The sequence below is a fragment of the Chlorella variabilis genome, assembly GCF_000147415.1.
Source record: "Chlorella variabilis unplaced genomic scaffold CHLNCscaffold_24, whole genome shotgun sequence".
Lineage (NCBI taxonomy): Eukaryota > Viridiplantae > Chlorophyta > Trebouxiophyceae > Chlorellales > Chlorellaceae > Chlorella > Chlorella variabilis.
The window spans coordinates 574,264-595,973 of NW_005435064.1; the positions used below are offsets into that span (position 1 = coordinate 574,264).

General features: G+C 57.0%; 4 protein-coding genes across 4 annotated transcripts; 3 read left to right on the plus strand and 1 right to left on the minus strand.

Moving 5' to 3' along the window:
* Nucleotides 1-7,802: 7,802 nt before the first annotated feature.
* CHLNCDRAFT_139383 (hypothetical protein) lies at nt 7,803-9,143 on the plus strand (the record flags this gene model as incomplete). The annotated part of the gene is made up of 7 exons (XM_005844136.1): nt 7,803-7,888; nt 7,992-8,062; nt 8,136-8,206; nt 8,296-8,394; nt 8,499-8,607; nt 8,849-8,899; nt 9,073-9,143. 7 exons carry the CDS (start codon nt 7,803-7,805, stop codon nt 9,141-9,143), a joined length of 558 nt encoding a protein of 185 aa, XP_005844198.1.
* Nucleotides 9,144-10,260: 1,117 nt separating this feature from the next.
* On the minus strand, nt 10,261-11,645 carry CHLNCDRAFT_37039 (hypothetical protein; the record flags this gene model as incomplete). The annotated part of the gene is made up of 5 exons (XM_005844221.1): nt 11,560-11,645; nt 11,367-11,455; nt 11,176-11,275; nt 10,940-11,053; nt 10,261-10,824 (listed from the first exon to the last, which is right to left on the minus strand). Exons 1-5 carry the CDS (start codon nt 11,596-11,598, stop codon nt 10,261-10,263), a joined length of 906 nt encoding a protein of 301 aa, XP_005844283.1. The 5' UTR covers nt 11,599-11,645.
* A 3,063-nt stretch (nt 11,646-14,708) lies between these two features.
* On the plus strand, nt 14,709-15,713 carry CHLNCDRAFT_139385 (hypothetical protein; the record flags this gene model as incomplete). The annotated part of the gene is made up of 4 exons (XM_005844137.1): nt 14,709-14,754; nt 14,971-15,119; nt 15,326-15,514; nt 15,693-15,713. The coding sequence occupies 4 exons, from the start codon at nt 14,709-14,711 to the stop codon at nt 15,711-15,713; spliced, it is 405 nt and encodes a 134-aa protein (XP_005844199.1).
* Nucleotides 15,714-16,210: 497 nt separating this feature from the next.
* On the plus strand, nt 16,211-21,229 carry CHLNCDRAFT_59028 (hypothetical protein). The gene is made up of 20 exons (XM_005844138.1): nt 16,211-16,400; nt 16,704-16,794; nt 17,181-17,293; nt 17,382-17,504; nt 17,591-17,666; nt 17,795-17,885; nt 17,992-18,085; nt 18,182-18,302; nt 18,398-18,489; nt 18,583-18,646; nt 18,742-18,820; nt 18,915-19,026; nt 19,121-19,282; nt 19,387-19,489; nt 19,580-19,633; nt 19,732-19,814; nt 19,894-20,178; nt 20,280-20,331; nt 20,439-20,500; nt 20,684-21,229. Exons 2-20 carry the CDS (start codon nt 16,728-16,730, stop codon nt 20,753-20,755), a joined length of 1,905 nt encoding a protein of 634 aa, XP_005844200.1. The 5' UTR covers nt 16,211-16,400; nt 16,704-16,727; the 3' UTR covers nt 20,756-21,229.
* Nucleotides 21,230-21,710: the final 481 nt, after the last annotated feature.

The window sequence follows — 21,710 nt, forward strand, 5'->3', positions numbered from 1 at the left end:
TATGGTCTACTAAAGACTTTCTGCAAGGCCCGGTTGTGTGCCCGCAAACTGAGACTGGTTCGCTTGCAAGATATTTCGATCTTGTATTGGCGAATGGCAGTGGCCACTGCGATGACCCGGTTAATTTTCATCTGTTGCAACAGCTGTTTAGCCTTATTCTCTGACAGAAATCTCGATTTGCTAGACATGCTGAACATATATAGCCTCTTCTTGGCGAGGGATCCCTGCTGGCAAGTGCATAGCGCCATGCGACCTCCTGCTTCGTGGCCATGATAGAGGGCTATGCCCCCAAGTTCCCCCGCGTGAATAATGCCAACCATGACCGTGCGGCACCTGCATCGCATGTCGTGCAAGCGGGTCGTGGTTGCATCCACAAAGCAATGCACCAGCGTTTCAACATGGGCCGGCTGCCCATCTGCTGATGGCGGGCATGTGACAACGCAACGAGTTCTGCCACACAAACACTCCCTCCTTGATGTTGCATTTCCAAATGCTTGAATTCACAAGCAACAGATGCAGCAGCTGCTGCCACCTTCCAACCAGCCTATTCGTATGTTTGCATTTTCATATCTGCAGGTTGACTTTACCCACCTGTCACAAGAATTTCCCCTCAGCGATTCGTTTTTTTTTTCACAGCTGAGTCACAGACAGACTATGTAAGCAGCGTTTTCGCCTGGTCTTGTCATCTTTTCTCTCCCTTTGTGCTGGAGCGCCCGAGTGTAACAGGCGCCCCAACCCCGCCCGAAGGAGAAGGATCCTGCCGCTGCGACCAGCGCTCGGCAGTCAACCCAGGGCTCTCACGAGGCTCCCCGCTCTGACACGAAGACAATACAGGCCGGCCGGAACCCTCTGGGCCCGCGCCGCCATTTTGCAACACCGACACGGCACAGCTGGCACCGAGGGTCAGACCCTGCTGTTGGCCTGCCTTTCGTAGCGTAGCGAAGAAGGCGAAGGCCTCCGGATCCCGACCATACCGACTTTGGCGCACCAATTTCACGGCATTTCACGCTCAGTTTTGGCCTTGTTGGCAACTGTAAAATCCATGCACCGCATTTGAAGACGCGATTCCGGATAGCCCTTTGGAAGCAGTTCATCTGATTGGTGGTGCGAGTCGCACGCCCGCCCAGGGCAGGCTCGAATCAAGCGTGACTACGGTTTGAACTAGGAGTTGGTCGTGGCGGGTGGTGAGTCGTGGGCGTGATGGAGGCGGGGTTGGCGAAACTGGGGCCGACGGGCCGATGCTGTAGTACTAGATCAGCTTGAAAGTCAATGTATCTACGATTTCTGCCATTGCCTTTTCAAGGGAGGCATTTGTGACGGGAACACCATGCCCAGCTTTGGTCTGATTCAATCAGCGACCGCTGTCGCTTTCATCTTCGCCTGTGCGTTCATCGACGTTGGTGGCAATAATCTGGATAAAATGAAACACACAAAATATTGCTGTGCAAACATTCACACAAAAAAATTGCCCGTGCAGTGGTTGCCTGCCTGCTCTTTATGCGAACGGGACTTCCTTCTTCACCCGCCGGCGTGAAGGTCGCACCATCCATATGGTTGCCTGATGTTGCGGCCGTAATGCCTATTCTTCGGCGCCACGCGCAGCTTGTGAACTCTTTTTCAGGACGCCCTCATTGCCCATTGGTCCAAGCAGGCAAGGGCTGGGGCAGCCACAAGCTGTGCAACACGCCCCCAACGCACCCGTGTGTCTTCTATAGCTTTGGCATATCAAATGATTACTCTTTTGACACTTTTATGGATTCTGAGTGGCACTGTACCGGCATCGCCTGCGACCCCACCATAACACACCCATCCAAATTGGGGAACAATGTGTATTTCTTAAATGCTGGTGCAAAAATGCTAAGTGATGCCGACAATCAGCAGTTTGCCATGGTCACATCTATGCCCAACCTGCGACGCTGGCTGGGGCACAGTCATGTTGATGTATTGAAGATGGACTGGTAGGTTTCAACTCAGCTTCATCTGTGACTCCACATGCATACGGCACTATCTAATGCCTCCTGTTGCCACATGTATCCATGCAGCGAGGGGTGCGAGTATTCATTGCCACGTGATGTGCTGGCGGAGGACCCCGAGTTTTTTCATCGTGTCGGTCAGTTTGCAGTCGAGGTCCATGTGTGCAAATTTTGGATCAACACACCTGAGGTTTTGTACGCGTTCGGCATGCTTTTGAAGCTGTTGGATGAAGCAGGGCTCGTCTTGCAAGACCCAGGCATCGAGACATGCCGCGTGGACCAGGAGGCCACGGGGTGTATACCAGAGCTTGTTGACATTGGTCTGCCATGTGGTAACGGTCAGTCGTGCCATAATTACCTTTTTGCGCGGCCAACCAGCGCAACACAGCCCTGATTTGCACTTGCACTTTTTACACTGAAACATTGAATAGTATAGCATCAAACATAACACAATTCTATCACTCGCGTCAGTAAGCAGCGCGTAGTGTTATGTGTTCGTCAGGATGCACCACCAGGCAGTGGCGGCACTTGCATTATTTGCCATTCCACCCTCATTAATCCAAACGCAGACCAGACCTAGTCCCGACCTGAAGGGGCTGCTACAGCTGCTGCGCGTGGGATGTGCCGCCCACTTGCAGGTGACCAGCTCCGAAACCAGGCATGCAGGGCCAAGGTGGAAAGTAGCAGCCACCATGCAGTGGCATACACACCGCCGCTGTGGTCAGGCCCATCGCCACAGGGATGTGGGACAAGCGGCTGCCAGGTGGTGATACTGTATCGTGCAAAAATAAACAGCGAGCAAAATTGTGGCGTGAAGCGCCGGGAAATTTTTGTGCGGCCAAACAAATGGCGCGGGCTCAAGGGGGGACAACTGTGAATGCCTACATTTGGGCAGAAAGTGCCACCTGCCCAGAGCATCAGGAACCTAGTTGGAGGACTTGCGCTTGAGCCCGCGCCTTAGCAGGAGGTGGCAGCACTGGAGGCGGTGGCTTTGCCGCGGGCGCCGGGGCCTGGGCGGCCACAGAGCACGCCAACAAAGCTGCGGGCGACGCCCAGGTGCTACTGCAACGGGCGCAGGCAACACACGTTCGGTGCTGGCCTGCTGGCAGAGTTGCGGAGACCACGCAGCCATGAGCGGGTCCATGTGCTTCGGGTTGCAGTTCTATTCAGCAGAATCAACACCAGCCGCTAGCTCCTCTTTGGCCAGGTAAGTCTGGAGCTCTTCCGCATTGGCCAGCACTGTGCTTGGCACTCGCTGCCCAGCACAAACCAGCAGTGCGGCAACAGCGAGCAGCACCGGATGCAGCATGTTGTAGAGTGTTAAAGTAATGGGCAAACGTCAAGCTCTACCCTTCCTGCAGCCACCCCAGCCTGCGCACCTGCCGGGAGCTCTGTTGACTGCGGGCACGGCAGGTGATGCAGATGCGGTAGCCGTCCACAAACTCGTACACCTCCCGGGTTGAAATACAGGTAGTGCAGAACTGGCGGCCAACAGCGGCTGCAGTCAGAGCAGCCCTTGTGCGCTGCCCTTGTCTGTCGCCCCCGACAAGCAGCGCATTGGGCTGCCGTTCAGCGATGACGAGGACGATGCAAGGAGGCAGCACTCTTATAGGTGGGCCACCCATCTAGCATTTCTTGAAAATGTGAGGTGTGGCATGATGCCGCCTACTGCGCACAGGTCAAGGAGGAAATCAAGCATGCGCTGATGATGCACAGGGAGGGACTGGTCTCACATACTCAAAGCAGTCTTTGAAAAAGCAGCCTTGACAAAAACAATCGATCACATCCGGGGACATATGGTGCACGTTCTTTGTTGATTTTGTCTACTGAGCACAACCTGCTCAATTGGTATTGCATCAGATGACGCTGCGGCAGGGCGGTGCAAACAAGGTTTTGGTGACATAGTGTTTGCTAATCGCCTCCTTCCCCTGCAGCGCACCGTCACATTGAATGTCTGCAGTGCGCTGTACTCGACAAGCAGACGATACCAGTATCTGCAGATTCATCAGGGACAACGGCAAGGCGTCAGCCCACCACCACGATCACAATGCATCACAAGTGCGCAGTAACCTACTCTTTAATCTTGTCGGCCGTCAGATGTTCTTGCATTAGACGGCGTCCAGCTGTTGCTATTGCTTCAGCATCTTTGTCATGATCGCGGAGCCATTGCACCCATGACGCCAGCGTCTGGGCTGAGCTATTTACTGGTGCTTGAATCTCTATCAAGTTTGTACCATTCTGCAGCAAGGACTGCGACGGGAAAGTGGTGGCCGCAAGAGAGGAGGGATTCAAACAAAGAAAACATCCGCCCAACCTGAAGCATATGATACCAAAACTCCAACCACGGTTTACCCTCATCATTGTACACAAGAACCGTGGATCCAGCGGCCAACAAGTATTTCAACCGCCCACTGTACCTGCACAAAACATGGAATCAAAATGTAGGGCTTGTGTTCCTAACCTTTCGACCAACTTGTGCAACTTGAGCTTACGTGTTGCCTGGAATGTGCAAAAGGTACTGCAGCCCATACACAACAATAGATGACCATACACAACAACTGATGACCTTGAACTGTAATTATTAACACTACAATAGAGATAGACAGAGCGGCACCTCACCTTGAACGCATGGTGCTCCCAACAGGTTTTAAACTGTTGGGCCCCCTGAAAGCGGGCATCCCAAAAAATTATGAAATAGGTAGCCAAGTCCGCCTGCGGTAGACAAATCTAGACCAGGTTATATACCACATTGCAATCCTCCCTCTCCATGAAACGATTATCGGCCTTCACTGCTCACGATATCCCTTCTCACCTGGTCTACTGTGTTCCTCTTGCCACTTGGCCACCTGTGCTTGGATAGCGTTTCGAAGGCGAGTGTTTGCATTTCCCCTGTATGCAAAACACAAAGAGAATATAAATTATGGCGTTGCACGTCCCGCTAGTTACACCACAGTGCTTTTAACCTGAAAAAAAGGGAAGGTGTGCGCTGCTCCCAGGGATACTCAGACTGACTAGTGTCGGCCATCTACAACAATCATTGGCATTAGATGTTGCAACAGAATACATAAAGCAACAATGGAGGACATGAAGCTGACCTGAAGGTGCTCCTCCCAAGCGAGTGTCCGTGCCTCAAGCCAATTAGCAAAAGTGTGATCTGGAGCAAGCAACACATGGGCATGCTCCTCAATGTGTTGCTTCGCCATGCCGATAAGTGGTCCACGCCGTGGACACGCATCACTGGTCCTCGTTACAGCTGGCGCATCCCACTGCAGGAAAGATACATCAAGTGTAATGCTTCCAACGGCGTAACAATTCGACTGTATTGAAGAGGCATTACATACAGTTCTCCTGCTTGTATGCATGCCTGTTGAATCACAACATCCACATCAGGCAGGGGGAATTTTCTAGCAACAGCCAACAGCATTCGCAGGACGTTTAATAGCCGGCTTTCAAAGCCCTCCTGGTATCCCCCAACAAAAAGACGGCCGTTCATGGCCTGCATCACATGAATAGACAGGTATTGCCAGCCAGCTACTAATTCCTTGATGGGAAACCTGTCCCCAGAATTGCGCAACCTGCCTGTACCCTAAACCCATGATCAGTGGCAGAACAATAAGTCTGCTCCACCATCTGCAGCGTGATGCCATCTGCACAAAACGCAATAAAACACGGCAACCGACTAGGTGCCCGGCATGGTAGGGCAGCTAGGTAGGTGTTTGTTTGTTTGTTTGTTGTTTTTTGTTTGCACACAAGGCAGGATGGTAGGATGTATACCTTGAAATGGTGCCAGATCCAGGTCAATTTGCTTGAAGAGAGGGCTCTGGGATGGAGCATCGGGAGCGGGCTCCTTTGCGAGTGGTGGAGCTGACGATATGCACGACAAGAACGCGGCGCCAGACGCTCTTTGCTTACTTGCCACCAGCAACAGCGCCATACCGAGCAGGCTGCCAAACACTATGGAGGCCCTGGCACCTGCCGTACTAAAGCCTGCAAGCAGAAGGTGGCTGATACATGACGCCGCAAATTGTGCAGATTCTGCAGTAAGGGCTCTACCTGCGTTGCTAGCGAACTTGACCATTGGAACCGAGACCGGAGGTCAAGCTCGACTTGGTTGCGGCGCGAGATGCAGCGCTGCATCTCACTGCATGCAGTGCAACCCGCGGCGGTACGAGGGCAGCGTTTTTCGAGGGTCTGCGGCAATGGACATTGCAAGCAGGAGCACGGATAGATGGCGAGCTTAGCAACGCAAAGCAGGTGTGCCTTTTAACCGTTAAAGTTCCTGGCGACCTTTGCTCCTTGAGCCTTTCGTTCAATTGTTTCCGCGCAGGTTCGAGATGGGGGGCTACGTGCCCCATCTTCTGCTGCTGCTACTCGTGGCCTTCGTGGGCTGGAGCTCTCATCGCACCAACCACATCGTCATGACCAAATTTGATCCCTCTTTCTGCCTTAATGCCACATCTGTCCTCAATGCAACATCTGTCGCGACATCTGTCCTCAATACACCATCTGTCGCTACTAGCGCTCCTCCCTGTCCTGCCTGCTTAGCGGTCGAGGCGGGTGGATGCGATTTGGGCAGAAAGTATGACCTTAGTCATCTCAATCAGGCATCATCCCAGCAGGTGTCTGGTCCCATTCAGGTATTATCTTGGTGAATGCTTGCTGCCCATTGTACTCTGTGCTTAGTTTCTATCGGGTGCCAACCAACTGGCTTTGTTGATGCAGGATGATGAAGCACTCCTCCTGTATGCAGTTGTCCGTGGGATGCGCATGTCGAGGGTGCTGGAGATTGGTGGTCTTTCTGGTTACTCGACTAAAAACTTTCTTCAAGCAATGACCCCAACTAATGGCACAATGTATGATTGTATGCACAGCTGCTACGTATGCACAGCTGCTGTTTGACGTGCCCACCGGCTGGACCCATAATGCAGATACACAGTAGATATCAATGAAGTGCCATCCATGGACCCCGTGCGACATAAATTTATTCACAAGGATGCCGCGCTTCTTGTCCCCGACGATGTTGACAACAAGGCTTTGGACATGGTGTTCTTCGACTGCCACGTTGTTGATGTGCAGATGAATATGTAAATGAAGCATGGTTTTCTTCGATTGCATGCTCTGTGTGTGTGCAGAATTCAATCTACTTGAGCATGCCCCCCATCTCATACGTAGGTACCACATCTTGGCTAATGCCAGCCTCATAACCAATGATACCATCTTGGCGCTGCATGACACTAACACACACCCAGAAAAGCAAGTCGACTGGGCATACGAAACAGCACAGGGCTGGGTGCACCAAGTAAGTAGTTGACGCCAACAATACGCTTGCCTGTGTTACAAAACAGAAAAGACTCCTTTGCTGAACAGCAAACTTGTTGCAAATTGCTGCAGAAAGCAGAGCGAGAAATGGTTAACTTCTTCCATGACATGGGGTGGGAATCCTTCATGCTGCACCCACCATTTTTTGTCCATACCCCAGATTTTCCATACCGCCACGGACTAGTGATAATGTCACGGTTCAAGCGGCTAATAGTGTAAAGCCAGGTTCTACGTTTTTAGTTGTTTGAGCCCTCCATCGGAAATGTCATCCTCTTTCATCTTCATCACTGTGCCTGCAAATTTGGTGGTTGGCAGGAATTGGTTGGCGTTTACCCAGGCTGGTGATGTGTTCACACGACAGGGTACACGTCAGCCTTGTCGCGCAGACAGGGTCCCCTTGCCTTCTCCTTCGTCTTTCTTTCTCCTTCGGCACAAGACGATCTGCTTCTCATCCGGCGGCTCCTCCTCACCCTCCTGCGACTACACTCTTGCGTGCCTTCTGGAATCGCCATGCAGCCGATGGTGCTATGGGCGCAGCGAGCCGACCGGCTGCTGCTGACGATCGATCTGCAACAATGCGTGGACCCCGAGATCAGGTCCGTGCCGCCACAAAGTGCCGCCGCCCGCGGTCGCCCGCCGCTTGGTCGGTTTTGCAGCTCACTCGCTGCCCTGCCTGAATCCTTCTCTTCCTTGCCGCAGCATCAGCAACGATGGAGCTGCAAAGGCTGGCAAGCTGACCTTCCGCGGCCACGCACACAGCCATGCCACGGGTGCGCCTGGAACACAGGACACGCATTGCGCTGCTGGCCTGCCTACATGCCCTGCCTATTCGTCATGCTGCAGGACCCGAGGAGCACGACTATCAGCTAGACCTGGAGTTTTATAGCGAGGTGGATGACAAGGACATTAAGCAGGTATGTCGGGTGGGGGGCACTCTTTGGGAGCACTCGATGCCTGTGGTCCATTCCCTTCCCAACTTCCCACAACCACTCCGCTCCCGCAGGACACCACGGAGCGCTTCATCACGCTGGTGATTGCCAAGAAAGGCCCGCACGAGCACTGGCCACGTCTGCTCAAGGCGGCGGGCAAGCCGGCGCCGAATGTCAAGGCAAGGCCTTAGCGAATTAGTCGCAGCGATTGGATCCTCTTGTTTTGTCCTGCTCGTCCAACTCCCGCTATACCAGCCGAGCTGTGGCTTGGTCGCAGGTGGACTGGGACAAGTGGGTTGACGAAGATGAGGAGGAGGAGGAGGGCGCGGACAAGATGGGTGGCTTGGACCTGTCGGCGCTCCAAAACTTCCAAAACATGGGCGGAGGTGAATTTGTCAATTGATGTTTTGCATGAAAGTGACCTGATAAAGCAGCACTTAGGTATTGTGGCGACATGGTTCAACCACTTGGCCGCTGAACCTGCAGGTGGCATGGGCGGCATGGAAGACATGCTCAAAGGTAGCTGCCAGCCGCCTATGGCCTCTGCTCTGTTCTGTCCTCATAAAATGGAGCAAGCTCTGGTTTAGCGGCCCTCTCACATGCTGTTCTCGCTGCCTTCACTTGCAGGCATGGGTGGCATGGGCGGCGGCTTTGGGGCAGACATGTCGGATGATGAGGGTGTGCACCTGCTGCCACGCTGTTGCTGTATACTCCTGCCTACCAGAGCGCTCATTTGTGCATGCCTGTTCATGCACGTCTGTGCTGCCCCAGTAATCGCCCAGACTGGCTCCGGCAACGTGGGTGGTCAGCATGGCCTTACCACCAATCCTGAAATGAAACCCCTGTTGCAGAGGGCGGGGCCCAGAAGGGTGGAGAGTCGGATGACGATCTGCCAGACCTAGAGCCCGTGCCGCAGAAGTGAGCCGCCAGCACCACCGCACAGCATGTGGCCTGGATATCATGTGGAGGAGCAGCATGTACAATGGCCTTTATGCTTCCCTTCTGAGCAACTTTACAAACGCTGCTCGCAAAGAATGCACACAGCAATGGTATGCGAGCGCAGAGGATAGCCATGCAGCCCTGCTCCAGTCAGGGGCACACTAGAAATTGTGAGTTGTGCGAGGTTACGTTGGGGCGTTCCACTGGGTGGTGCCAGTTGCAACATTGTAGAAGTATGGGCGACCCTCAGCTGCAGCAGACGGCAAACGATTAAGGGCAGACAGCATGAGCAGCGCTGAATGGAGCAGGTTGCTGCTCAGCCTGCATGCAACAGCACCCAGCTGCTTTCACCTGTGTAGTGCACCTTCCATGGGCTGCCATTGGGCGCCTGCTGCGCAGCCTGCAAACATTGGGCACGAACAGATGCCAGACAAACTCGTGCCATAGCTCATCAAACCAACAGCACTATTTGATCGGCCTCCCACCTGGGGTGCCGTCACTGTATCCATGAGATTTCGCCTCATGCTATAGTCGCCCACAGCCTGATCCTGTGAAAAGACGTAAGCCTGCTGATGCGGGTGCTGCCCTTCTGCCTGGTGCGGCTGCTGGCCGTAGTTGATGTAGCCGGCACCAGCGGCAGCAGGCTCAGGCACCCCAGCATAGCTGCTGCTATAGCCTCCCACGGGACCGCCTTCTGGCATAGCATTTGCCCCTGCACATGTTTAATGGTGGAAACACATCTGGCTTTGGACACTCTGCCAAAGTCCACAGCCAAGTTCGATGCTGGGGCCGCAATGTTGCCCCGCAGGCCGTGCAAAACATGGCCCCACCCTGCAATCCTCACCCGCAATACTGCCATAATCAACGGTCACATAGTCTGTGTTGCGCCCACGGCTGCTGCTGTGCAGTGCGGATGTCTCGCCCGCCGCGCCTGTTCCTGTTCCAGGTGTCTCATAGTTGACGATGCTGACCATCTGCGACCTGGCAGTGCCCCCGCCACTGCTGTTGCCACCCAAGCGTGAGCCAGATGCTGAACCTGCGAGCAGCGAGCAGGAAGGAAGGTGCTCATGCTTGATTGGCGGCAGGGAAGCAGGCAAACTTTAAACATGCATACGACAGCCACAGCCTGGGGGGCAAAGGGGACCATCGTGACTACCACCCTCAGCTCGCACCACCGACGCACCCGCAGATGCATACGTGCGCTCCAGTTCCTCCGCCCAGCTCTTAACTTTACCACTACCGCCACTGCCGCCACCCTCGCCCTGCTCCTCATCGACGCCCGCCACTAGCTTGATGATCTTGGCAACTGCACCCTCCAGCGCACTGTACCACTCCACCTGTGAGCCAAATCCAGCAGAGCGCAGCGTCAGTTCAGGGGATGGCCGCAGGGAAAACCTAGAGTACAGACCACCCCACCTCCATGGCAATTGCCCATGCAACATGTGAAGCTCAGGGTGATGGTGCTGTGGTGGCCTGTCCACCTGCGACGTCTCGCTCTCGCACAAGTAGCAGATGTGCCCGGTGGCGGTGGACAGCTTGATGGAGTTGGGGCGGCCGGTGGCAGCACTGCCATCTGCCACGTCAGTGACAGTGGACAGGTCCACGATGCCACGGGGCTTGGAGGCGGCACCCACGTCGCTGGCAGCAAAGCGGAAGAGGAAGCCCTGCAGTTAAGATGAAGAAGAGGCACCATCAAGCACCCATCCAGAATTGCAGTACTGTGTGTGTCAGAGCAAGAGTTTATGCCTCCGTGCAATTGCATGGCCACCAATGTTGCACCTGCTTCAGCACAAACCAGCGCTTGCGCCAGGTCTTGATGTGCTCTCCCTGGCTGTGCATCCACCCCGCTTTCTCAGGGTGGTGCCAAAACTCCACCTGGTCTGCCGTCAAGAGCTGTGGGCGGGCACATTGGAAGGCGTGGTTGGGATGGCGGAGGAGGCAATCAAGCAAGCAGCCCTGCTCAGATGGCAATGGGAAATTGCAGCAGGCGATTTGGCACGAAGAGCAGTGCACACCGCGTGCTTCTTGCTCTTCTTCAGCAATGCTTTGAGGGAGTTTGCAGCCACCCGGCCAGCACCTTCAGGGCCCTGCCCACTCTGCAGCATTTCGGCCATCCTGCGGGGTACAACAGGGCAACAAGGGGAGCCACATGGAACAAAAGGTGGAGTAAGGGCGGAAGACGAATGCGGTGGTTGGGCATACTCACTGCATGCAGGAGCAGGTGAGCGTGTCGAGCACCGAGCGGATGGTGGTCTCGTCACTCTCCAGCGTCAGCGATTGATCCTCCACATCCGACTGCAGGGCAGTTTGGACACGGTAGAGCCGCCGGCCAGGCGGGCGGGCGGCGCGCCAGGCCATAACCGGCAGGGCCGTCGGCTCACTATCTCGGCTGTCCTCACCGGGCTGCGGGTGAACAAGACGAGGCTGTTGCCGCGCATGGACCAGCGGCTGATGTGGTGCAGCGGGTACTTGCGCAGGGCGCGGCTTCCCGCGGCGTCCAGGATGTTGAACCCCTCCAGCCCGACCTCCACCACCACCCGCTCGTGGCCCCCCTCCTCGGCAAGCAGCCGCACGTGAAACCGCTCGGCTGGCATAGCTGTTGTTGACACAGTCGGCCCCGTGTAATGGCGAAAGCAGATGGTGCCACACAGGCCGTCGTGGCAAGCCGTCTGCACACGTGGCGCCAGCGCCGTAGGGGACATTTTGTAAATGATTTACAGCAGGCTTTCCCCTGGACGCCGCGGGGACAGTCAAACTCACATCAGCCCAGCATGATCTCTGTCAGTTGAGCACTAATTCAGGGCGCCCGTGCTGGGCCTTGCTTGTGCCCCGCTGCTGCTGCCGCAATTCCGCAGCGATGCCAGGAGCCGCTCGCCGCGTGACATGCGACCACTGGTGCAAAACAGCTTATTGGGTGCAGCACAGGGTGAAGATCCAGCCTTGGCGGATGCCACACTGGCAAGCAGCTGCTGCACCTTGCCCGCTGATTGAAACTGTGCACCCCGCATCAAATCACGAGGCCTCAGGCTGAGCAGTGCTTGCTCATCGGCCGAGGCTGCTGCATCATGAGCTGGCGCGGCTGTGTCTGCTAGCCAAGGCCTGGATGCGGCAGCCCCTGCCGCTGCTGCTTGCGACGATGCTGCAAGGGCCGTTGGAGACGCAATGACTGCCGAGAAAACTTTGCCAGGGCAACTGAGCTCCATCTCTGTGGCTACCGCATGGTGCTGCTGCTCGGGCAGCCAGCTTTCTGGTGCATTGAGCATAGCGCTGGCGGCTCCATCAGCAGCCACTGCAACTTGCTCCTCGTTCAGGCTGCTCGTATGTTTCAATATGCCACGCAGCTTGTGGGTCCCAAATGCTGCGCGATGCTGCAGCAACGATGGCAGAAGAAGGATATCGGTCACAAATACCAGCACATGCGGCAAAGCCAAAGCACACTGTACAAAACATGTTGGCAACAGGTACTCCTGATACCTGTGGCGGCCTCGGTGGCACAACGCAGCAGATGCTGCCCTCTGAAATAAACAACATGGGGTCCTGGTGGCGCCCCTGGGGCCCAGGATAGGATCGGTGGAAAGCAGTATTCCTGCACATCACGCAGCAGAGTAGAAGCCAAGGAGCGTGAATCATGCCACAACTACAGCATCAAACATTTCTCTAAATTCAGCAGCAAGCAGGCTTTACCCACCCGAAACGGGAGTAGACTGGGGGCTGCGGCATGCGTCGGCCTGGCTTGGCTTCTGTGATGCTGCAATTTCCACTTTTACCGCCATTGCCAGCAGGAAGCACAGCAGGGGTCGCTACCAGGGGCATGGTTTCAGCTGGTTGCTTCGGCATGGTTGCATCAGGCAGGGGTTTAGCCGGCTCTGGCACATTGAAGCGGACCTGCGGCCAGTCGGGGCACAGTGGGCCTGCAATCAGTCTGCTGATGATGCTGTAGCTGCACTCACAAAGACATCTCTCACCCTGTGACCCTTATCCTGCTTGGCCCCAAGTGCTGCAATCGCCTCCACCTGGTGCTGAGCATTGCCGATGTTAGGCCGCCAAAATCCGGGAAAGTTGTCTGCACCCTGCTTACGAGCCGGGCTCGCGACGTCGGGGGGGCAGCAATATGGCGCCGCTGCAGCCACCAGGTGCACCTGCTGTGAATAGGATCCGCTTTTCTGCTCAGGCACTCTAGCTGTCCACCGCGGGACACTGTTATGGCCGCTGCCTGTGACAGATGATGTTTTGGGGGGGCTGCAAGGCTGGACTGCCACCATCATTTGTCCAGCTACAGCCAATGACCTTTGCACATCCACATCAATTGCAGCTCCAGAACCGAGGCAAGCACTGCCGTCTGCTGCTGCATGGCCGGTCAGGCTGCATGGCGACTGGGTTAGGCGCCGTTGTGCCAGCATACGACCTGCTGCCAAGCTCCCTGGCTCATCTGGCAATGCCATACTCTCGGTTGGTGGTGTGGCATCAAGCTCCACCCTGGCAAGATCCACTGCTGAAGTTGCTGCCCCTGCTGCGTTACCATGCAGCTGCTGGCGACGGGCCAGGCCAACTAGGCGTTGGCCGCGGGTAGTGTGAGTGGTCGCACTGGCCGGTGTGGTCGCTGCCTGTCCCATTGGGAGCTCTGCTGCAGCTGCAGAACAGTGGCTGTGCAGTCGCAGCTGCTGCCGCAGCTGTGCACGGCTGATCGGCTTTGCAGACACTGGCGCAAGCAGTATGCTGGAGCACTCTGGAGCTGCTGTTGCGTCATCCAACTGCTGCTGCTGTGAGAGGCCTGCTGCTGCTGCTGCCTTGTCCGTCTCGCATGCTGGGGTTGCTGCCGGTTTCTGCGAGCTGATCTCAGGGTCCAACCCCGAAGTGGCATCCGTTGGGCACGCCTTGTAGCAGTAGGCAGGCGCCGCGCTGCCAATTGTTTGCTTGCATTCTGCTGCATCCGCAATCTCCTGCTGTGGCTGCGGCTGCTCTGTGTGCTCCATTCCCACATCACAGCCTCTCTCGCACAATGCCCTAATCGCACTCCACCCCTCCGGCTGATTTCCTTCCTTCGGGCGGGACAGTTGGACATACTGCTCCATTCCCAGAGCGTCAGCCCCAGCTTGGGGTGCCTGCACAAACGGTGCCATTCCCTGCAGAAAAACAGCCTCAACAGGGCCAATCACTGCAGCAGACCTGCTTGCATCTGGCGAGAAGGGGATGTTGCTGAGAGCAGCATTGATGGGCCACTGACCCGCAGAGTTGCCAGCGTGAACATGGTCAGCCCCAGCAGCTGCTGCCGCTTGACGGCAACCTCCCCTGCAGCATCCTCTGCTGCCTTGCGCTTGGTGCCAATAATACCCGGCCTCAGCGCCAACACTGCACCGACCTCGTCAGAGGGGCCGAGGCCCTCATTCGCTGGCTTTGAGAGAGCGTCACCCATCGAATGGGGCGAGAGCGTGCATCTCGATGGTTGAACCGACTCCCAACGCCGACGAGTAGCTCGAAGCAGCTGCCCGGGCGATCTGAAATTTAAGCGGATTTGAATGCGCCGGCTGTCGCAGGACGCTGGCGGTACATGGACCGGGACGCCACAGGTTTCGACGCCACGGCGATAGGCCACGGTGGGCAGCAAGATGAGTACTCAAATAGTTGGGGATAAGAGTTGGGGCATGAGCGAGGGCAAAGGCAGCGACCGGGCGACTTTGTCCGGTGCCGCTCCTGTGTGGCTGTATCTACGAAGGCTTGCGAAGATAATTGGAGCCACCTCAATCCCATCTCAATTGCGTCCTCCTCCCATTGCTAGAAAACGGCACAATGCCCTCCTCTATCTCCTGCAGTGCCGCCTCCTTGCCTGCGCCCGCATGATCTGGCATTGCTCCGCGGCCACCATCTCCATGTGCTCTGCCATCCATATTTGCTGGAGGCTTTGCTGGCAGCTGCGCAGCCTGCCGCTGAGTTCGAAGCCTTCTGCCAAGCCTTCTGCCTGGTAGGCAAGTGGAAAAGCCTCTTGCAGCTGTCTCCTGCTCTGCAGCCGCAACGGGTATGCACATGGTGGTGGCCTGCTGGAATGGGGCTTACGTATTGATATCATAGTCAACCATCCCTTCGTGCATCCAAGCCACCAAACAGGTCTGCTGCTTGTCACACAAGCTTTATTTGCCACCCGCGTCCCTGGGACCGCACCCTGTGCAGGGGGGCGGCAACATCAATGATGTGCAGGCCAGGACTTTTGCGCGCATCCAGCTGTTCAAGGCCAATGAGTACTTCCCGGGCACAATGGAGCGCACGCTGCTAGTGACGGGCCGGCTGAAGCAGGTGGCAGCGGCACTGGGCCTTGTCTTCTCCAAGCTGCTCAGCAAGGCAGTGGCGACGGTTGAGCAGGTGTGTGAGATGCATAGTGCGTAGCTGCCTGATCCGTGCCATCTCCCAATTCTTAGAGTCGTGCTCCACCCTGCAGATGACGGGCTGTAGAATGCAGCTGGAAATCATGGATGGACCACGTGGCTCTTTGGCCGGCATGCTGCTTATGGGCATGCCAGATGTTGTGTCACATGCGCAGTGGCTTGTGGGCAGCGCCTAACGTCCAGCTACCAATTGGGTGGTACCACATACTATGCGGCATCTGCTGACTTCGTGGCAGGGCCGCCGCTATCCAGCATGGCGTTCATGCCAGCGCCCTGGCAGCATGGTCCAGGCTTGTTCCAGCAGCAGCCAGAGCAGCATGGAATGGAGAGATCCGTGAGCATGATGGTGCCGCCGCCAATGCAAATGCAGCATCCATGACAGCCCAGCTGTGAAAACTTTAGTGTAAATTGCTGGTGGGGGAGCCTTGCTGCTTGAGCTGCGTGGTTGTGACCAAAGGCACTCACACGCGGTGATGTCAATGCGGGGCGGCATGTGCTTCGCCGCCTCGGCAGCCACCCCGACTAGCTCATGCCCACGTGCCGCTGACAAAAAGAACAGACTCTGAGTGGGCAGCGAGAAACGCGCCGGTCGAGATTTCGCGAGAGACGCACCGCGTCTTTCCACCCCGGCCGCCTCAACTCAGCCGCCTGCAGACTGCCTCGCTCTCTCTCACCGGCTTCCCCAGCTCCCATACCGTGCTTTGGCACACTGCACGCCTGTTGGTTGTTGCACAGCGCTCTCCCGCTGCTGCAAGCATCCACGGGTGTTAAAAAAAACAGGGAACGCTTAAGCCCTCCAGCTTCAGCGGCTCTGGCAAAAAAATACAACTTCAACAACAGAGACTCGACGCATCTGCCCCGAGGTAAGCGTGCGAGGCCCTCAGCGCACGGCTTCATGCTTCAATTTGATGAGAGGCCTGGGAAACGCCAGCCCGGGCTGGCGGTGCGGCACGCCATGGCCTAGGCATGCAGTCTCTTCGCGAGTGCTGGAGGAGTTCCCCGGGGCGCAACTAGTACTGCAGAGCACCTGCCGCGCCAAAGCAGCGAACCCAGCCCGCTGGGGTGCAGCATGGCATGGCCACCGCCCAGCGGCAGCGTCCGGTCTGGCGGCGGCGCCCGGTCTGGGGCGCTGCAGCATCACGCACTTTCTGTGCTTCCTGTTGCAGGACGCATAATCAAAAGCAGGAATCATGGCTTCCCCCACTGTCGCTACTCCCGTCGAGGCTGTCGCTGCTGGCACCCCGCCCGCCCCCACTGGTGAGTGGTGGCCAATACTGCCGTCTTCTTTTTGCATGTCGTGCACTCCTTTTGTGTGATATGAGCACTGGCGATAGCAGCAGCATTGGCAGCACACAGACGCGTTTGCCGAGCTGTCTATTGCTCTATGGGGCTGGTTGCCATTTTCGTGGCGAACAATGCGGGCACCAACAGCAGGTGGCAAGCAGTAGCATGCATGCATGACTTTCGGCAGCTTAAGCTATGGAGATTAAACCTGGAGAGGGAAACTGGGACCCACCTGCAGAGGCTGTCAGGCAGACCAATCGCTTTGCAGCTGTCCTACCTGTTTGCCGCCTGACATCTTGGTTCGCAGCATCTTCCCGTGTACTCGACCAGCAGTGCTGCTCTCTCTGCATCCTTTGCAGCGGCTGCCCCTGGCGCCGGCACCGCTGCTGCTGCCACCCACAACTCCAGCCTGTATGTCGGCGACCTGGATCGCGATGTCACCGAGGCCCAGTTGTTCGAGGTCTTCTCGCAGGTAGGAAGTGCTGCCTGGACGCGATGCGACCTTGCTGCAGCTGCAATCTCCCAACTGTTTCTCGATGCCCCCCCACTAACTCTCACAGATCGGCCCGGTGGCCTCCATTCGCGTTTGCCGTGATGCCGTCACCCGCCGCTCCCTGGGCTATGCGTACGTGAACTACAACAGTGTGCTGGACCCGGCGGCTGCCGAACGTGCGCTGGATCAGGTGAGACAGTGTCGTGTGGAGCATGCGTTTTTTCGATTCTGCTGTGCTTAAGATGGCTAAGCGCACTTCTCTGCCATGCGCTGCAGCTCAACTACACCCCGCTGGTTGGCCGCCCGATGCGCATCATGTGGAGCCACCGCGACCCTGCCTTCCGCAAGTCGGGTGGGGCAGCTTGTTAGGGCTTGGAGCTGCTGGGGCTCTTGGCAATGGGGTGGTGCTGCCTTGTGTCCAAAAACCAAGAACCCGCCCGGCAACGCACTGCTGTACTGCTTGGTTGTCTGCTCATGTAGGGGTCGGCAACATCTTCATCAAGAACCTGGACAGGTCGGTGGACAACAAAGCGCTCCACGACACCTTCTCCGCCTTTGGCAACATCCTGAGGTGCGGCAGACTTGTTGTGGCCAATTTGACCGACTGCTGTCTCTGTCTTTGGAGTACCTTTGCTCACTTGAATGCTTCCTGCCTCGCTCTTCCTGCCAACCTGCAGCTGCAAGGTGGCCCAGGATCTCAAGGGCGAGAGCAAGGGCTATGGGTTTGTGCATTTTGAGAAGGATGAATCGGCACGCCTGGCCATTGAGAAGGTGGGAAGCAGCACGGTTGCGATACGAGATGCCGGTGGAAGGAGTGCATGCAGGTAGCATCAACTCAGCGTTCGAGTGTGTTCCCACCCCCCACAGGTGAATGGCATGCTGCTGGAGGGCAAGAAAGTTTATGTGGGGCCTTTCCTGCGCCGCTCTGAGCGCTCCAGCGATTCCGAGGTCAAGTTCACAAATGTGTTTGTGAAGAATTTGGATGAGGGTAAGTCGTCTGCTCGCTGTACCTTGTAAGCAACTCTGTCGCTGGCCATGCATTGCTGCATGGTCGATCGGGTTTCCCTGCCCCCCCGTCTGCAGCCGTGAGCGATGATGAGGTAAAGGCCATGTTTGCGGAGCACGGCACCGTCAACTCGTGCATCATCATGCGGGACGACGAGGGCAAGAGCAAGGTGCGCCATCTCTGCCCTTGCTGATGGATGGGCCCTTCATGTTATGTGATGCATGTCCGCCTTGTGTTGTCCCCCCCACCCCCCCAACTGCAGGGCTTTGGCTTTATCAACTTCGAGGAACCCGAGCAGGCGGCCTCAGCGGTGCAGGCCCTGAATGGTGGGTGGCGTTTGAGAGGGGGGCATCACATTGTGCCCTTCAGAGAAGGGGTCTCACAGAATCTAGATGTACTAAAACATCTGCCTTGCATGCAGGGAAGGACGTGAATTGCAAGGAGCTGTACGTGGGTCGCGCCCAGAAGAAGGCGGAGCGTGAGGCCATGCTGCGTGCCAAGTGAGTTGGCGGGCAACATGCTGGGGGTCAATCCTCGACTGGCTGGCTGCCTAGTTAGCGCACAATTGTATCGTGTTTTTCTTCTGTTTCACAGGTTTGAGGAGCTTCGATCAGAGCGCATCGCCAAGTACCAAGGCATGAACCTGTACGTCAAGAACCTGCATGATGACATTGACGATGAGACGCTGCGCACTGAGTTCTCCCAGGTGAGGGGTGAGAGAATCTCTAGCATCTGGCCACTGAAATTTAGGATTCTGCACGGCAATGCCTGCAAATGTGCACCTTGCATCCCACTTGCAGTTTGGCACCATCACCTCCGCAAAGGTCATGGTGGACAGTGCGGGCAAGAGCCGTGGCTTTGGCTTTGTGTGCTACGCCAGCCCCGAGGAGGCCACCCGCGCCGTGACCGAGATGAACGGGCGCATGATCAAGGGCAAGCCCATCTACGTCGCGCTGGCGCAGGTATTCTCCAGGAGCAACGGCATCCTTGGGCTGGATGTGTGCAACAGTGCTCCGTGTTTTGCTGGCCTGCACTGACGCTGTGCACTTCTGCTTGCCTCGTGCAGCGCCGTGACGTGCGCCGTGCCCAGCTGGAGCAGCAGTACCAGCAGCGAGTAGCCATGCCGCCCGGCCCCCGCGGCCCCATGGCCCCTGGCATGTTCCCACCAGGTGCTACCAACAGTGGGTGGCAGTTATTGTGCCCTGCATGTGTTCCTTCCCCGTGCGTCTGATACCTGGTTTGTGATGCGATTCTTACAGGTGGCGCCCCGCCCATGTTCTACCCGCCCGGGCCGCGTGGCCCCATGGGTCCCGGTGAGTGCGAAACTCCACCTTATCACATGCTAAAGGCTCACCTCGCTGTTTATCGTTGCATGCGCTGTCAGGGTCACTGTGTCTTGTCCTGGGTGCAGGCATGATGAACCCATACATGATGGCCGGCCCCGGCCGCGGCATGCCGGGGCGTGGCCCCCGCGGCATGATGATGCCCCCGCAGGCAAGCATGCCTTGCTTTGTTCCGCGTTACTGCCCTGGCTGTGGTACCTCATGACTCATAATGTTTTTGGTTCCTGCAGATGATGGGTCCCGGTGGTGCACGCTCTGGGCGTGGCGGCCGTGGTGGCCGTGGCGGCCGCGGCGAGTTCATGGGCCGTGGCCGCGGCCCTGCCAGTGGGCGTGGTGGCCGTGGGCGCGGGGAGGGCATCCCGGCACCACCTGTCGGAGCGCCAGCGGCACCTGCCGCTGCTGTGACGCCGACCGAGGGTGGCCAGCTCACCGCTGCCATGCTTGCGGCGGCTCCAGCTGAGCAACAGAAGCAGCTGCTGGGCGAGCGCCTGTTCCCGCTGGTCGCCAACGTGCAGGTGCGCGTGGTGCATCAACTGTCAAGGCTCGTGCGACTCACTGCATTGCTTTCGTGGTTCCCGTCTGCGCTGTTCAATCTCTGCCCCACTTTTACCTGCAGCCCGACCTGGCCGGCAAGATTACTGGCATGCTCCTCGAGATGGACAACTCAGGTGGTTGCTGTTTTGCGGTTGGGTCCCATTTTGCAAAACCGCACGCCAGTCCATTCACGGTTGCAATTTAAGTCATCCCCCCAACTTTGAGCTGTACCCTGCTGCAGAGCTCCTGCTGCTGCTGGAGGATCCAACTGCCCTTGATGCCAAGGTGGAGGAGGCGGTGTCGGTGAGTGACAGCCCCTGCGTGCCTTGCCTCTTTGGTTGCACATGCGGTGCATGCCTGCCGCGCCGAGCGGCCTGCGCTGAGTGAGCGAATCCCTGCTGATGTCTACTCATATGATTTTTTTTGCCTTTTTTTTGCTTTTCTGAGTTTGCTGATTTGTTCACCCATTCCCACTGGAAATTGCAGGTTCTGAAGCAACACAACGCCATACCTGATGGTGCTATTGTGCGCGAGAAGGGCGGAGCTGGCCAGGCTTAAGCTCAGCAAGCAGTGATTGGGTAAAACGCGCCCAGCCCGGCTTGCAGCCGGCCAGCAGCGCTCACCCTCGCTTGGGGGGGCGCTCTGGGATCGGAGACGGCTGCAGGCGGGGCCCCGACTCTCTGCGCTGCGGGCCTTTGGCACCGCGGCGGCAGCGCAGAGTGCATCTATCGGTTGATTTCAAATCGCGGTGCCTGCATGCTAGTGGAGATTAACATTCAAGGGAGGGCCATGCTCTTGCCGCTGTGTGTGTTTCTTTGCTTGCTCGCACCCATTAGAACCAAGCTGGTCTGGCAGGCTCATCGGCGAGGCCAAAGTCGCAAGCCAGCAAGCGTCCAGCAGTTACACAGCGGGCATACAGCACGACTGGTTAAAGTTGCATGCTTGCTGTGGCTTGATGGCACCTCAATATTGCTCCTGATCACATGGGCCGGTCCACGCGCTCCAGCGCCTCTATTGTGATGATGCTGTTACCGCGGATGACCTGCACAACGGGCAGCACCAGGCATCCATCCATCAAATAGGGGGTTGGCGCTCAGTAGCACTGCTGACATGCTGAAAGCAAGTGACAGTCGCCTGCCGGCAACTGACAGCCCGTGGCATAGGAGGACGCACCACCATGCCCAAGTCTGCCTTGAGCTTCTCGTCGACCGTACTGTCCAGCACAATGTTCATGAACTGGTCAAAGCCGCGCAGCACGCCCGTGACGTGCCGGTTGGCGTTCAGCTTGACTGCGGCAGTGGACGTGGACAAGAAAGGGGGGACTTACAGCAGCAAAGCAGCAAACACGAACTACGCGGCGGAGGCGGATTCCGTCGGCAAAAGTGGCGGCACCACCTCGCACCGCTGAGCTTCTTGTCCATCATGCCCTTCAGCTCGGGGGGCTGTATCTTCACCTGCAAGGGTATCGTTTGCAGCATGCGGCACTCTGGAGGTCGCCCTCCAGGCACAGTGG